General features: G+C 45.0%; 1 protein-coding gene across 2 annotated transcripts in view; it reads right to left on the reverse strand.

Moving 5' to 3' along the window:
* The window catches only part of sbf2 (SET binding factor 2), an 857,151-nt gene that overhangs the window by 157,941 nt on the left and 682,231 nt on the right, over positions 1-16,979 (reverse strand). For both annotated transcript variants that reach the window (XM_072466526.1, XM_072466525.1), the window contains exons 18-19: positions 13,205-13,375; positions 3,046-3,308 (exon numbers count right to left, since the gene is read on the reverse strand). In XM_072466526.1, coding sequence (XP_072322627.1) covers positions 3,046-3,308; positions 13,205-13,375 — 434 coding nt within the window. The remainder of the gene's footprint in view (positions 1-3,045; positions 3,309-13,204; positions 13,376-16,979) is intronic.

Raw genomic sequence — 16,979 nt, forward strand, 5'->3', positions numbered from 1 at the left:
GACTGTAAGTGCAGGAGAGCAATAGTTATAGGGGACTTTATATTCCGGGGCGCTTCTGTGGACGGGAAAGAGACTCCAGGATGGTATGTTGCCTCCCTGGTGCCAGGGTCAAGGATGCCTCTGAACGAACACAGGACATCCTGAAGGGGAGGGTGAGCAGCCAGAGGTCGTAGTACACATAGATACTAACGACATAGGAAGGGAGAATGATGATCTCCTGCAGAAGGAGTTCAGGGAGTTAGGCAGTAAGTTAAAAAGCAGGACCTCTAGGGTTGTAATCTCAGGATTACTCCCTGTGCTACATGCCAGTGAGGCTAGAAATAGGAGGATAGTGCAGCTAAATACATGGCTAAACTGGTGGTGTAGGAGGGAGGGCTTCAGATTTCTGGACCACTGGGATCTCTTCCGGGTCAGGTATGACCTGTACAAGAAGGACGAGTTGCATCTAAACTGGAAGGACACCAATATCCTGGCTAGGAGGTTTGTTAGAGGGCAGCACGGTAGCATAGTGAATAGCACTATGGCTTCACAGCGCCAGGGTCCCAGGTTTGATTCCCGGCTTGGGTCACTGTCTGTGCGGAGTCTGCACGTTCTCCCTGTGTCTGCGTGGGTTTCCTCCAGGTGCTCCGCTTCCCTCCCACAAGTCCCGAAATATGTGCTTGCTAGGTGAATTGGACATTCTGAATTCTCCCTCTGTGCACCCGAACAGGCGCCAGAATGTGGCGACTAGGGGCTTTTTCACAGTAACTTCATTGCAGTGTTAATGTAAGCCTACTTGTGACAATAAAGATAATTATTATAGAGTCACTCGGGAGGATTTAAACAAGAGCGCTAGGTTAGATGGTGTAATAACTGAAGGGGAAATAGAGAACAAAAATAAGAGAACAACATCACCCTGTCTGCTCAAATGCAGTGGTTTGAAGTGTATTTGTTTCAACCCCAGAAGTATAGCTGGTAAGGCAGATGAACTTTAAGCACTTATTAGTACTTGGAATTACGATGTTGTGGCTATCACAGAAACATGGTTAAAGGGCAGGATTGGCAGCTGAATGTTGGAGCATATAGATGCTTCAGGAGAGATACAGGGTGATGTAAAAGGGGTGGGGAGTAGCAATACTGGTTAAGGAGAATATTATAGCCGTACTGCAGGAGGACACATTGGAGGGCTCATACAGTGAGGCAATCTGGGTAGAGGTCAGGAACAGGAAGGAGGAAACACAGTGTTGGGTGTTTATTACAGGTCCCCCAATTGCCAGCGAGAGATAGAGGAGCAGATAGGTAGAGAGATTTTGGATAGGTGCAAAAGTAACAGGGTTGCTGTGGTAGGGGATTTTAATTTCCCCTATATTGACTGGGACTCACTTAGTGCTCGAGGTTTGGATAGGGCAGAGTTTGTAAGGTGTGTCCAGGAAGCCTTCTTGATGCAATATATGGATGGTCCAACTAGGGAAGGGGCAGTACTGGATCTGGTATTGGGAATGAGCCTGGACAGGTGGTTGAGATTTCAGTAGGGGAACATTTTGGGAGTAGTGACCACAAGTTTTAGGGTACTTTTGGATAGGGATGAGGGTAACCCTCGCGTTAAGGTGCTAAACTGGGGAAAGGCAAATTACGATAACATTAGACAGGAATTGAAGAATTTGGATTGGGTGCGGCTGTTGGATAGTAATTCAACATCGGATAGTAAATCAACAGTTGATTAGCATTCAGGAAAGTCACATTCCTGAGAGAATGAAGGATAAGTATGGGAAGTTTAGGGAGCCTTGGATAACGAGGGATAGTGTGAACCTCCTCAAAAAGAAAAAGGAGACTTTTGAACGGTCTAGAAGGGTGGGCACAGTCAAAACCCTTGAGGAGTATAAAGAAAGTAGGAAGGTACTGAAGTGGGGCAAAGTTTAGAGGAGATGTGTGAGGCAGGTCTTTTACACAGAGGGTGGTGAGTGCCTGGAATGCATTGCCAGCAGAGGTTGTAGAAGCAGATACATTAACGACGTTCAAAAGGCATCTTGACAAACACAGAGATAGGATGGGTATAGAGGGATACGGCACAAGGAAGTGCTGAGGGTTTTTTGGCCAAGGTTGGTATCATGACCGGTACAGGCTTGGAGGGCTGAAGGGCCTGTTCCTGTGCTGTACTGTTCTTCGTTCTTTGTTCAGTCGCCTCTGCCATTTTTTCAGCAGAGGAGCATCGCGATGCTTCCAAATCAGTCGATGGCTCTTTACTTGTTGGCCTCTTTGACCGGGACTTTCTGGCCATTTCTCTTGTGTGGGAACCTTATCCCATTGAATTATTTCAGTTTTAACCCAAACAGCCCCCACAAACTGGGCAAAAAGGGCTAAAAGGAAAGTACCCAGGTGGGAGCCACCTCATGTGCTACTACTCCTACATGCTGCCACCGGAAGTCACCGCAGTTGAAGTTCTTGCCCGTAGAGATTGCTAGATCTCTCTGTGATGCTTTGTTCGCGGTCAGTGAGGAGTGCCCTTGCTTTGCCAATTACCATAAAATCCAGGCCATTACATTTTGAAATAACACCAAAGTAGGCAGGTGTCTTAAGCTATTCGCCATGTGATTTTCAGAATATACATCATGTTAAAATTAAACTTGAAAGGCTTTGCATTGTAAGATCATGTGTAGACGTAAAAGATCAATATTTAACCTTAGGTGTATTGTGTGTGTTGTGTTAGTATAAGTGTCTCTATCTTCTATGAACTTAAAGCTGACCTTCAGCACACCAAAGTCTGCAGCTGAGGTTTGGCTGTGATAGTTAAATATGAAAGAGGAAATCGATTATCCATGTCAGTAAATACTCTTCACAGTTTTCAAAATACTGTGTGCATCTTATGTATGTATCTGATGCATTTTCTGTTTTTGTTATAAGCAACGTCAGCAAAATTTAGGATATGAAACGATATTACAAGAACAAATTGCATTATATTTTTTAGCACTGTTCAGTACTCAGAATGCTTATATAAAACCCTTGTGGCTAATTGTATGAACAAAACAAAGCATGAAATGAGAATATTCAACATGATTTCAGGCAAACCTGTTAGTGACAAAACTATTGCTCCCACTTTCCCAGTCTCCTGTTGTAGCATTTCGCAGTAGCTTGTTTTTGCTCGTGTCTAAAGGAACCAGCAGGTAGATCATGAGTTGGGCGTAATGGATGGCTTGACTAAACACAGTGTTTTCCTCTCCCTTTTCCAGTTCCTGCTGTTTCTCTTTGTGGAGTGTTGGCCATAAGCGGAGCTGCTCTGCTGCAATGTCCATAGCTGTTTTCTCATGCTCTGTCGGTATTGGATCTTTATCCTAAAATAAACAGAATAGAGTTCAGCAGCTGGATATTGAATTCTTCTTCCTTCCAGCTTTTTTCATGTATGCCCTTTGCATAGGCTAAGACATATTAGATGAACTGCAGACAGAGCACCACATAGCTCAGTGTGTTACAAGACATTAAAATATTCAAGGGTGAACATGATATGGTAAACTGCAAGTGAATTATGAACATAATATGAACCACAAGATGTGTGACTGCCTATAAATACTTCTCCCATGTGTGATAGTTTGGAATATATACTTTCTTTTCCTTCAAAAATCAAAAGCACATTCTGTGACAGAAAATACCCCAGCCAGCATCATATATTTCATACTGATTCACTTCTGCATTATTTAACTCTCAAAGAAGCAAGTCATTCCACTGCATGTAACTGCAAAGTAGCATATATGTACATAAGAACATAAAATAACATAAGAACATAAGAACTAGGAGCAGGAGTAGGCCATCTGGCCCCTCGAGCCTGCTCCGCCATTCAATGAGATCATGGCTGATCTTTTGTGGACTCAGCTCCACTTTCCGGCCCGAACACCATAACCCTTAATCCCTTTATTCTTCAAAAAACTATCTATCTTTATCTTAAAAACATTTAATGAAGGAGCCTCTACTGCTTCACTGGGCAAGGAATTCCATAGATTCACAACCCTTTGGGTGAATAAGTTCCTCCTAAACTCAGTCCTAAATCTACTTCCCCTTATTTTGAGGCTATGCCCCCTAGTTCTGCTTTCACCCGCCAGTGGAAACAACCTGCCTGCATCTATCCTATCGATTCCCTTCATAATCTTATATGTTTCTATAAGATCCCCCCTCATCCTTCTAAATTCCAACGAGTACAGTCCCAGTCTACTCAACCTCTCCTCGTAATCCAACCCCTTCAGCTCTGGGATTAACTTAGTGAATCTCCTCTGCACACCCTCCAGTGCCAGTACGTCCTTTCTCAAGCAAGGAGACCAAAACTGAACACAATACTCCAGGTGTGGCCTCACTAACACCTTATACAATTGCAGCATAACCTCCCTAGTCTTAAACTCCATCCCTCTAGCAATGAAGGACAAAATTCCATTTGCCTTCTTAATCACCTGTTGCACCTGAAAACCAACTTTCTGCGACTCATGCACGAGCACACCCAGGTCTCTCTGCACAGCAGCATGTTTTAATATTTTATCATTTAAATAATAATCCCTTTTGCCGTTATTCTTACCAAAATGGATAACCTCACATTTGTCAACATTGAATTCCATCTGCCAGACCCTAGCCCATTCACTTAGCCTGTCCAAATCCCTCTGCAGACTTCCAGTATCCTCTGCACTTTTTGCTTTACCACTTATCTTAGTGTCGTCTGCAAACTTGGACACATTGCCCTTGGTCCCCAACTCCAAATCATCTATGTAAATTGTGAACAGTTGTGGGCCCAACACTGATCCCTGAGGGACACCACTAGCTACTGATTGCCAACCAGAGAAACACCCATTAATCCCCACTCTTTGCTTTCTATTAATTAACCAATCCTCTATCCATGCTCCTACTTTCCCCTTAATGCCATGCATCTTTATCTGATGCAACAACCTTTTGTGTGGCACCTTGTCAAAGGCTTTCTGGAAATCCAGATATACCACATCCATTGGCTCCCCGTTATCTACCGCACTGTTAATGTCCTCAAAAAATTCCACTAAATTAATTAGGCACGACCTGCCCTTTATGAACCCATGCTGCGTCTGTCCAATGGGACAATTTCCATCCAGATGCCTCGCTATTTCTTCCTTGATGATAGATTCCAGCATCTGCCCTACTACCGAAGTTAAGCTCACTGGCCTATAATTACCCACTTTCTGCCTACCTCCTTTTTTAAACAGTGGTGTCACGTTTGCTAATTTCCAATCCGCCGGGACCACCCCAGAGTCTAGTGAATTTTGGTAAATTATCACTAGTGCATTTGCAATTTCCCTAGCCATCTCTTTTAGCACTCTGGGATGCATTCCATCAGGGCCAGGAGACTTGTCTACCTTTAGCCCCATTAGCTTGCCCATCACTACCTCCTTGGTGATATCAATCCTCTCAAGGTCCTCACCTGTCATAGCCTCATTTCCATCAGTCACTGGCATGTTATTTGTGTCTTCCACTGTGAAGACCGACCCAAAAAACCTGTTCAGTTCCTCAGCCATTTCCTCATCTCCCATTATTAAATCTCCCTTCTCATCCTCTAAAGGACCAATATTTACCTATTTACATATTAAGATAGTTTGAATTATATCACAAACTATTCTTTGATCATATTTCTATGTCTACAATTGTTCAGTCTCTGAACCTCTTAAAATGTGATACTGCCAATTTTACATGTTGCAATTAATAATTAATAGCTGACAATATTAAAGTGATTTACCAGATATACATTTCACGAATCAGGATTTCTAGAAGTAGGAAATAAGATCTTTATAGATATAAATAAATTAGTTCATTTAAATTGAAGTGATTAAATTTTTATTTCCTGCTATCGTAACAAAAGTAAATACCTTGGAAATTTTGGATGGTAAGAAATTTTTATCACTTATGAAAGGTATTTAACCAGCATTAATGCTGCTTCTCTCTCCACAGATGATGTCTGTCCATCTGAGTATTTCTAGCATTTTTGGTTTTAATTTAGTTTTTATTAGGTCCACTTACAAATTAAATGAGCGATCTGAACGTTTTAATTGCAGTGACTGAATAGATAAATGTCAATATTTTTGTGATAATGAACAATGATTGCCGCTTTAACACATTAATTTCACAACACACAATTTGTTATCCAATAAATGCTAGCTAGTACTTAAATTGGCCATTAATCTTTCAGTTGCTGCTTCAAATTCCTATATGGATTTTTAATTTGTTTCCTTCAAACTTTGATGCATATGATTGCATTATTGTGAAATGGAAAATACACACTTGTTAAGTTGCACTTTCATGTATCATTTTAAATTTAGAGAAATTATTTATCCAGAATTAACTTAACTAACCAAGATGGCACCCATAAATTAGAAGAAAGGTGATTTACGTAGCAAGTATTATGGTCATTAGTGAACGGAATCTGCCGGGCTTCTGGATTACAAGATTATAAAACCAGAACCATTACCACAATTGCATCTCCCAGGTTATAGATTACATTTAAATACTTTTGTTTGAAGAGAACGGAATGGATGAACATAAGTAACATGACCAAGATCACCGTTCACATATCCACTCTATAATACTGGATCATCACTTAATATCCTTTTTAAATTTAATTATGGACTAAGAAGAAATTATTAAATAGCTGTGATGTGAGTTGAGCTAGACCAGCCAACTAACAATGGAGCTATAAAAGCGAAACAAAGGTTACCCATTTTGTAATCTATGGCTCATCTCCTGACTCTTTAAAATCGTTCCACATAATTTGGCAGGTTGCAGCATCATCACTTGCATGAATAGCTAGCTGCAGGACTCAGGTCAGTATCACATAAATACTGTGGTTATAAGAGCAGGAACACCAATCTGGTGAGCTGCCTGTACCAGGCCTTTAATATTAAATTGCATTACCATCGCTGAATCCTTTACCATCAACATCCTTGAAATTATCATTGACGCAACGAGAACATCCAAATAAGGACCATGGCTTTAAGAGCAGGTCAGAGGCTGGGAATTATGCGACTAGTAATTCATGTCTTGATTCCCTCCAAAGTCTATCCCACCATCCACAAGGCACAAAAGAGTGTGAAGGAATACTGTCCGTGCCTGGATGAGTTTGGTTCTAACAACATTCAAGAAGTTTGATATCGTTCAAGACAAATCAGCCTGCTTGATCGACTCCCCAACCATGGCCTGAAACAATCCCTCCACCACAATGCCCAATGGCAGCAGTGTGTACTGTACACAAGGTGCACTGCAGTAAGTCACCTTCCAAATCCTCGACCTCCACCTCTTAGAAAGGCAAAGGAAGCAGATGCATGGAAGCACCACAACCTGCAAGCTCCCCCCAAGCCACACACCACCGGACGTATATCACCATTCCTTCGCCGTCACTGGATCAAACTCCTTGAAGTAACAGTGTTGAAGTCAATAATTTCCTGCTTCTGGACTGTAGTAGAAAGATTCAACAACGCTCGTTATGGCAAAATAACAAGGCTTTATTTACGAAATGACTGCATGCAGTAATGGCTGAAACTTGAGGTCAGAGAGCAGTTAGTACCACTGCTGATTCTTTCCCAAGTCTTTTACAGAAAGTCAGTTCACTTTTTTTTCCTTTTATTATTATCAAGATTGCATGACTACAGCTTAGTCAGGAATTCGATCGGAAGTAGAAACGGAAGCAATGTCATGAACCTGCTGACTTCCAAGGACTCTTTGTCTCATCACTCATACCATTATCTTGTCCTTTGATAGAACATTAAAAGGTCGGAGGAGACTCATCTATTCCTTATCTGGTCTTATTCATACCGCCCTGGGTTATGACGAGTTAGCCTTATCAAAAATTACAGAGGTCAGGCATTTTGGAATAGCTTGACCTTCTCTGATCTTATTCATGCTTTAGGTTGTGCGGAGTCAGCCTTTCTTACATTGTACCAACTAGTTGACCAGTCTTCCAATTGACCAGTTTTCCCATCTGCCATTACTTAATTCATACAACATCACAACAGCACTGTCGGTGTACCTAAACCAGATGGACTGCGGCATTCAAGAAAGCAGCTCATCTTACCTTCTTAAGGGCAATTAGAGTCAGGTAACAAATCCTGGTCTTACGACCAATACCCATTTTTTAAAAAATTCAAATTTTCACAAAGTATCAACAACAAAATACAGAAAGAAAAGAACAATGCCCCCCCCCCCTCCCCATATACATAAATAATAAATTAACAGCCTTCATCAACACAAAGGCAAAAATACACGCCCACTCAAGAAAAACAAACCAACCCCCCCACCCCACCCCCCGGCCGGGTTGCTGCCGCTGCTGACCATCTTCTAACGTTCTGCCAGTAAGTCTAAGAACGGTTGCCACCGCCCGAAGAACACTTGTACCGATCCCCTTAAGGCGAATTTCACACTTCCCAATTTAATAAACCCCGCCATATCGCTGATCTGGGATTCCACGCTTGGGGGCCTCGCATCCTTCCACTGAAGAAGAATCCTTCGCCGGGCTACCAGGGACGCAAAGGCCAGAATACCGGCCTCTTTCACCTCCTGCACTCCCGGCTCCTCTGGCACCCCAAATATTGCGAGCCCGCAGCCCAGCTTGACCCTGGTACCTACCACCCTCGGCACTGTCCTCGCTACACCCTTCCAAAAGTCCTCCAGTGCTGGGCAAACCCAGAACATGTGGGTGTGATTTGCTGGGCTCCCTGAGCACCTAACACATCTGTCCTCGCACCCAAAGAACCGGCTTATCCTTGCCCCGGTCATGTGAGCCCTATGCAGCACCTTATATTGTATGAGGCTGAGCCTCGCGCAAGAGGAGGAAGAGTTCACCCTCCCCAGGGCATCCGCCCACATCCACTCGTCAATCTCCTCACCCAACTCCTCCTCCCACTTACCCTTTAGCTCCTCCACCGAGGTCACCTCCTCCTCCTGCATCACCTGATACATTGCCGAGATCCTCCCCTCTCCAACCCACACCCCCGACAGCACCCTGTCCTGGACCCCGCGTGGCGGCAACAGTGGGAACTCCACCACCTGCGGCCGAACAAACGCCCTTACCTGCATATATCTGAAGGTGTTCCCCGGGGGGGGAGCCCAAACTTCTCCTCCAGCTCACCCAGGCTCGCGAGCTTCCCGTCCGCAAACAGGTTCCCCCATCCTTCTAATACCTACCCTGTGCCAGCTCAGAAACCCTCCGTCCATCCTCCCCGGGACAAACAGGTGATTCCCCTGAATCGGCGACCACACCAAGACCCCCACCTCCCCCCTGTGACGTCTCCATTGCCCCCAAATCGTGGTATACCTCATTGGAGGAAGCGGCAGCGGCGCCGTCACCTGCGCCTCCAGGCTCGTGCCCACACAGGACGCCATCTCCAGCCTCTTCCATGCCGCCTCATCCCCTCTATCACCCACTTACACACCATCGCCACGTTGGCGGTCCAATAATACCCACAGAGGTTAGGCAGCGCCAACCACCCCCCAATCCCTGCACCGCTCCAGGAACACCTTTCTCACCCTCGGGGTCTTCTGCGCCCACACAAACCCCATAATGCTCCTGTTAACCCGCCTGAAGAAGGCCCTCGGGATCAGGATGGGGAGGCACCTAGCCACCTGGACCCCCAGGTACCTGAAACTCCTCTCCGACCTTTTTAGCGGGAGATCACCAATCCCCCTTTCCTGGTCCCCCGGGTGCACTACGAACAACTCGCTCTTCCCCATATTAAGCTTGTACCCGGAGAAATCTCCAAACTCCCGAAGGATCTTCATCACCTCCGGCATTCCCCCCACCGGTTCTGCCACATACAGCAGCAAATCATCCGCATAGAGCGACACCCGATGCTCCTCCCCACCCCGCACCAGCCCCCTCCAGTTCCTCGACCCCCTCAACGCCATGGCCAGGGGTTCAATCGCCAGTGCAAAGATCAGGGGGGACAGGGGACACCCCTGCCTCGTCCCCCGGTATAGCCCAAAATACTCTGACCTCCTTCTGTTCGTGGCCACACTCGCCACCGGGGTCTCATACAGCAGCCTCACCCATCTGACGAACCCCTCCCCAAACCCGAACCTTTTCAACACCTCCCACAGGTAGCCCACTCCACCCTATCAAAGGCCTTCTCTGCATCCATCGCCGCCACTATCTCCGCCTCCCCTTCCATCGCTGGCATCATTATAACATTCAAGAGCCTCCGTACATTAGTATTCAACTGCCTCCTTTTCACAAACACCGTCTGATCCTCGTGTATGACCTAAGGCGCACAGTCCTCTATCCTCATGGCCAAAATCTTTGCCAGCAACTTTGCATCTACATTTAAGAGTGAGAGCGGCCTATATGACCCACACTGTAGGGGATCCTTGATCCTTCAGGATCAGGGAAATCAGCGCTCTAGACATCGTCGGGGGCAGAGCCGCCCTTGCCTTGTTGAAGGTCCTTATCAACAGCGGGCCCAGCAGGTCCGCATACTTCTTGTAAAATTCAACCGGGAACCCATCCGGCCCCACCTGCATGTTCCCTATCCCTTTGACCAACTCCTCCAACCCAGCCGGCGCCCCCAACCCCGCCACCTGCCCCTCCCCCACCCTCGGAAACCCCAGCCGGTCCAGGAAGCGACCCATCCCTCCCTCTTCCAGTGGGGGCTCAGACCGGTACAGTTCCTCATAGAAGTCCCTGAAGACCCCATTGATACCCACCGCACTTCGCACCGTGTTCCCTCCTCCATCCCTAACTCCCCCGATCTCCCTAGCTGCCTCCCGCCTCCGGCTCGCCTTTTCTCCGTATTCATATACCGCCCCCTGCGCCTTCCTGGTGGTCAACAAATCGAACTCAGCCTGGAGGCTACGCTGCTCCCTAAGCAATCCCTCCTCCGGGGCCTCCGCGTACCTCTTATCCACCCTCACCATCTCCTCCACCAACCTCTCCCTCTCTCTCCTCTCCCCCCTCTCCTTGTGTGCCCTAATGGAGATCAGCTCTCCTCTGACCACCGCCTTCAGCGCCTCCCAGACCACCCCTACTTGCACCTCCCCATTGTCATTAGCCTCCAGGTACCTCTCTGTACACTTCCGGACCTGCCCGCTCACCTCCTCACCTCCTCGTCCGCCAGCAACCCCACCTCAAGGCGCCACAGGTGCTGGTCCCTCTCCTCCCCCAACTCGAGTTCCACCCAGTGCAGAGCATGATCAGAAATGGCTATCGCCGAGTACTCCGTATCCTCCACCCTCGGAATCAGCGCCCTGCTCATGACAAAAAAGTCAATCCGGGAGTAGGCCTTGTGGACATGGGGGAAGAATGAAAATTCCCTGGCCCCGGCCTCGCAAACCTCCATAGATCCACCCATCCCATCTGGTCCATGAACCCCCTCAGCACCTTGGCCGCCGCCGGCCTCCTGCCCGTCCTAGACCTAGAGCGATCCAATGCCGGGTCCAGCACCGTGTTGAAATCTCCCCCCATTATCAGGCCCCCTGTCTACAGGTCCGGAATCTGGCCCAGCATACGCCGCATGAACCCCGCATCGTCCAAATTCGGGGCATATACATTGACCAACACCACCCGCTCCCCCTGCAGCTTGCCACTTACCATCACATACCTACTGCCACTGTCTGCCACAATGCTCGATGCCTCGAACGACACTCGCTTCCCCACCAAGATCGCCACCCCCCGATTTTTTGCATCCAAACCCGAATGAAACACCTGCCCTACCTACCCCTTTCTCAACCTTACCTGATCCGCCACTCTCAAGTGCATCTCCTGAAGCATGGCCACATCCGCCTTCAGACCCTTCGGGTGCACGAACACCCGGGCCCGCTTGACCAGCCCATTCAGTCCTCTTATATTCCAGGTTATCAGCCGGATCAGGGGGCTACTCACCCCCCTCCCCCGCCGACTAGCCATAGCCCTTCCTAGGCCAGCCACGTGCCCCCCGCACCCCACGGCGGCAGGCCCCCGCCTCGACCTCCTCTACCAACTCCAGCTCCCCCTTGGCCATTCCAGCAGCAACTAGATTTCCCCCCCCCCCCCCCACCCCCCCAGCTAGGTGTCCCCCCCCTAGATGCATTGTTCCCCCCATTGCACTCCCATATGTCAACAACCACTACCCATAACCCATGAAAGAATTTTTTTAAAGTTTCAGGCTGTTTCCGGTCATTGGAGATTCACATGGATGTTGATTGTGGGGGATTCAGCAATGGTAATGCCATTCGATATCAAAAATCTGGCTCAGACTGCTCACCTAATTGGCGTTCCTCCCTCTGGATTTAATATCCATCACTAATGCACTGTGGCTGCAGTGTGCAGAATCCACGGGTTGTTTTGTAGTAATTTACCAAGGATATTCTGACAGAATCACTCCGCCCAGTGACTCCTACAATCGTGAATGACAAGGGTAGTGATGTCGCGAAAACACTGTCTCCTCCAAATTGCCATTATCCAAATGTGAATGTAAATTACCATTCCTTCATTCTCAAAATTCAAGATCATGGAATTCCCTTCCTAACATCATCATGGGGGCACCATTAGCAAATGAGCTATAGTGGAAAAAAGCCTAGTTACCCCTTTCTCACCCTTTGGAATGGGCAATAACATGAGGATTTGCCAGTGTCTCCGACATCCCACAAACAAATTTAAAATGAACAAAAATAATAAAGTTACTGAATGGGAATGGAAAGAAACACTAAAAGGAATGTAAATTTGTCCCAACTCCTTAAAAGTTGGTCTCGCCTTTATTCCACACTACCCTAATGGGCCGGTTTAGCTCACTTGGCTCGACAGCTGGTTCGTGATGCACAGCAAGGCTTGTAATTCCCGTACCGGCTGAGGTTATTCATGAAGGCCCCACCATCTCAACTTTGCCCCTCACCTGGTTAAATCACCACCACCATTGCTCAGGTTAAATCACCACCAGACCGCTCTCCTCTCAAAGGGTAAAGCAACCCATGGTCATCTGGGACTATGGTGACTTTACCTTTTTTAATGCACAGTGTCATTCATTAACACTGCAAATGCATAAACTGGGATACAGTTAATAAAAAATTCAGAGTTTTAAGAATAACTTGGGGCTGGGGAAATACTCCAAGAATAAAAACATATTGTTAGAGTTACCATATAAACAAGAGTGAAACTGAGTATCAACAGGGTCAATGTCTGAACAAAGAAAGACATGTTTTCCTTTGGCTCTAGTTAGTAAGACACTTTCTCTGTACTTTTTTTTGCAACCAGAAGTAATCTTTGAATTACCTTTTGTTTGAAATTCGTCACAAAATTTTCATTTCCCGAGGTGAGGTAGAGTGCCCGTATTTGATTCTGAACATCATTGTAGAACGTAGCTTCCCAAAACTGTTGGTTAGCCCAGACGTGATGGTCTTGTACACAGGTATAAGCGAACTGGTTGACCCCTGTTGCCAATTTCTGAAACAACCACAAAACAATTCTTTAAACAATTACATCATATTTATTCTGTGTCTGCATCACATTTGCTCTTGGACAACCATAAGATATAGATAGGGAGGCACGGTGGCGCAGTGGTTAGCACTGCTGCCTCACAGTGCCGAGGACCTGGGTCAGTGTGGAGTTTGCACATTCTCCCCATGTCTGTGTGGGTCTCACCCCCACAACCCAAAAATTTGCCATGCTACATTGCCCCTTAATTGGAAAAATAAAGAATTGGGTACTGTCAATTTATTCAAAAAAATAGATAGACTCAAACTATCATTTTATTTGTGTTAAATCTTTTTCCAACAGCACTGTGTGCACCTACACCACATGGATTGCAGCGTTTCAAGAAGATGGCTTTCCACCACCTTCTCAAGGGTAAATAAGGATGGGCAACAAACATTAGCCTTGCCAGTGATGCTCATACCCCATGAGAGAATAAAAAACATAATTTGTTTAATTTGCTTAATTTGTTCCTGCATCACATCTTAAATTACATTTTAAATTGAAAGAAATCTACTCTGTGCCAAAATATCTATTCTTGGTGAATGCCTCAACTTTAGAATTACAACACAAATCAGTCATGAAGCAGAGAGTTGGGATAAGTGGCTCATTTTCAGGTTGGTAAACTGTAATTGGTTCAGTGCCACAGGGATCAGTGTTGTGGCCTCAACTGTTTACAATCTATATTAGTGTCTTGGATAAGGGAACAAGATTGTTTCGTAGCTAAATTTTCTGATGAAATGAAGATATGTAGGAAAGCAAAGTGTGAGAAAGATACAATGAGTGTGCCAGATACGGACAGTTTAAGTGAGTGGGCAAAAATGTGAAGAATAGAAAAGCAGATTATTATTATTAAAAATATATTTTATTCCAAACAGTACCAAATTTTCCACAATCATATAAAACACACACAACCATATTACAGACAGTTTGCCCAGAATATTATTTAATGGAGAGAGACTGTAGAATGCTGTGGTACAGAGCGATCTGGGTGCCCTTGAACATGAATCACAAAAAGTGTTAGCATGTAAATATAGCAAACAATTAGGAAGGCATGGAATGTAAGTCTATCTTGCAAGGGGGCTGGAGGATAAAAATAGGGAAGTATTGCTAAAATTATGCAGTGCCGTGTGAAGACCACACCTGTGGTATTTTGTACAGTTTTGGTCACCTTACTTGAGAAGGCACATGGTTGCAATGGAACCAATTCCGAGAAGGTTCATTCCTGTGATGAGGATTTTGTCTTACGAGGAGTGATTGAGCAGGTTACGCCTGTATTCATTAGAGTTGTGAAGAATGAGAAGTGAATAATGCAAGATTCTGAGGGGGCATTTCAGGGAAGATGCTGTGAGGATGTTTCCCCTTGTGGGAGAATCCAGAACTAAAGGGAACAATTTCAAAATGAGAGGTCTCTCGTTATGTCATAAATTAGGAGGAATTTCTTCTCTCAGGAACATTAGTGTTTCGAATTTTCTTCCCCAACTAGAATGTGGAGGCTAAGTCATTGAATATATTCAATGCTGAATTAGACAGGTTTTTGATTGACAAGGAAGTCAAGGATAATGAGAGACAGGCGGGAAAGTGGAGTTAAGGCCACAATCAGATCAGCCAGGATCTTAATGAATGGTGAAGCAGGTTTGGAATGGCCTACTCTCTCTTCTATTTCTTGCATTCTTATCGGAAGAAATATATCTAAGCTTAATTATGTTATGTTAATGTTTACAAATAACAAAATCTTTGAAAAGATGTTTAATGGCTCATTGGCTTTCTCAGAGTTTTGGTTCATATTACAGAATTCACACATGAGTATTCTAGCTCAGTTCTGGGAATTTCTCCTTAAATCTCTCTGTGTCTCTACATCTTTTTCCTCCTTTAATGCACTCCTTAAACCTATTATCTTTGACCAAGCTTTTGGCCATCTGCTTTAATGTTATCATATGAGCCACAAGGTCAAATGTTGCTTTGTAAAGTTCCTGTGAAGCACCCTGGGATATTACGTTGAAAGGGCTCTATAAACACAAGATGTTTTGCGTGATGTTCTCATTAAGCTGCCATAAACCATAATATGAAACATCTAATTTTGCATTTAGTTCTACTGTTGTAGTCCTAAATCCCAATGCTGTTAGAATAATGCAGGTGCAAATAACCAAATAGATAATATGTTATACTTCCATTAGAGGGCAGCAGATTTCCACAGTGTTAAGACTCAAGTTATATATAACTGAAAAGTGCTGATATTACCTAAACCAGCAACTGCACAAATATTTATTAAGTGGCTTTTCTGGTAAATCAACGACATGCCTTTTTTCTCTTAAAGTAACTATGTATCCATGAATCACATATTCTATTCTGTTTAACCAGATATGAATAAATTATATCACGGTGGCACAGAGGCCTTGGGTGACTGCATGGAGTTTGCACGTTCTCTCAGTGTCTGCGTGGGTTTCCTTCGGGTGCTCCGGTTTCCTCCCACAGTCCAAAGATGTGCAAGTTAGGTGGATTGGCCGCGCTAAATTGATTCTTCTTGTTCAGGGACGCGCAGGTTAGATTACGGGGATAGGGCGGGGGAGTGGGCCTGGGTGGTGTGTTCTTTTGGAGGGGCGGTGCAGACTCAATGGGCTGAATGGCATTGAGTCAGGGATTATATGATTCTATGCAACTTGAATGTGAGGATGCTAAGTGAATGGCAAAGGAGGTGAAAAGTATCAAAAGGTTTATTATATATCACTTAAACACAGTCATCAGAAGCAGGTGAAGTTTACAATCACACAGATTTATCATGCTAACCATACATGACAAGCACACTTTACCTGTTAACACAAAGTTAATTTTTAAGTAAACCTTTATTTGTTGCAGAATTCATTTCTGAACTTGAATACAACAAATCTCATTTAACATAGCACATGTACTAAAGGAAGCAATTTCCTGGATTGCACCTATGTAGAAATAACACTAAAATCTACAGTAGTTTCTATGCTGATTCCAAACTGAGAATTTGCACTGAAATTTATGAACAAATGAAATAGGAGCAGAAGTAGGCCATTTGGCCCTTCAAGCCTGCTCCGCCATTGAATAAGATTATGGCTAATCTTTTTGAGTTTCAAGTTCCACATTCCCATCTACCCCCATAATCTTTGATTCCCTCGCCTAACAAGAATCAATCTGACCCTGCCTTTCAAATATTCAATGATGCCACTTCGACTTCTGAGATAGAATTTCAAAGTTGCACAACCCTCAGAAAAAATGTTTCTTCACCTCTGTCCTATAACGGCAATCCCTAATTTTAAAAGCACCCCCTAGTGGACTCACCCTCAAGGGGAAACCATCCTCTTCACGTCCACCTCGCCAAGACCATTCAGGATCATATATACTTCACTCAAGTCACCCCTCACTCTTCTAAACTCAAATGGAAACAAGTCCCAGCCTGTCTATCCTTTCATTATAAGACAGCTCACTCATTCCCAGGGATCTATCAAGAAAACCTTCTCTGAACCACCTCCGATGCATTTAATTCCGTCATTAAATATGGATGCCGAAACTGCACAAAGTATTTGAGATGTGGGGCAGGATTTTCTGC

Source organism: Scyliorhinus torazame, chromosome 10 (genome assembly GCF_047496885.1).
Source record: "Scyliorhinus torazame isolate Kashiwa2021f chromosome 10, sScyTor2.1, whole genome shotgun sequence".
Taxonomy (NCBI): domain Eukaryota; kingdom Metazoa; phylum Chordata; class Chondrichthyes; order Carcharhiniformes; family Scyliorhinidae; genus Scyliorhinus; species Scyliorhinus torazame.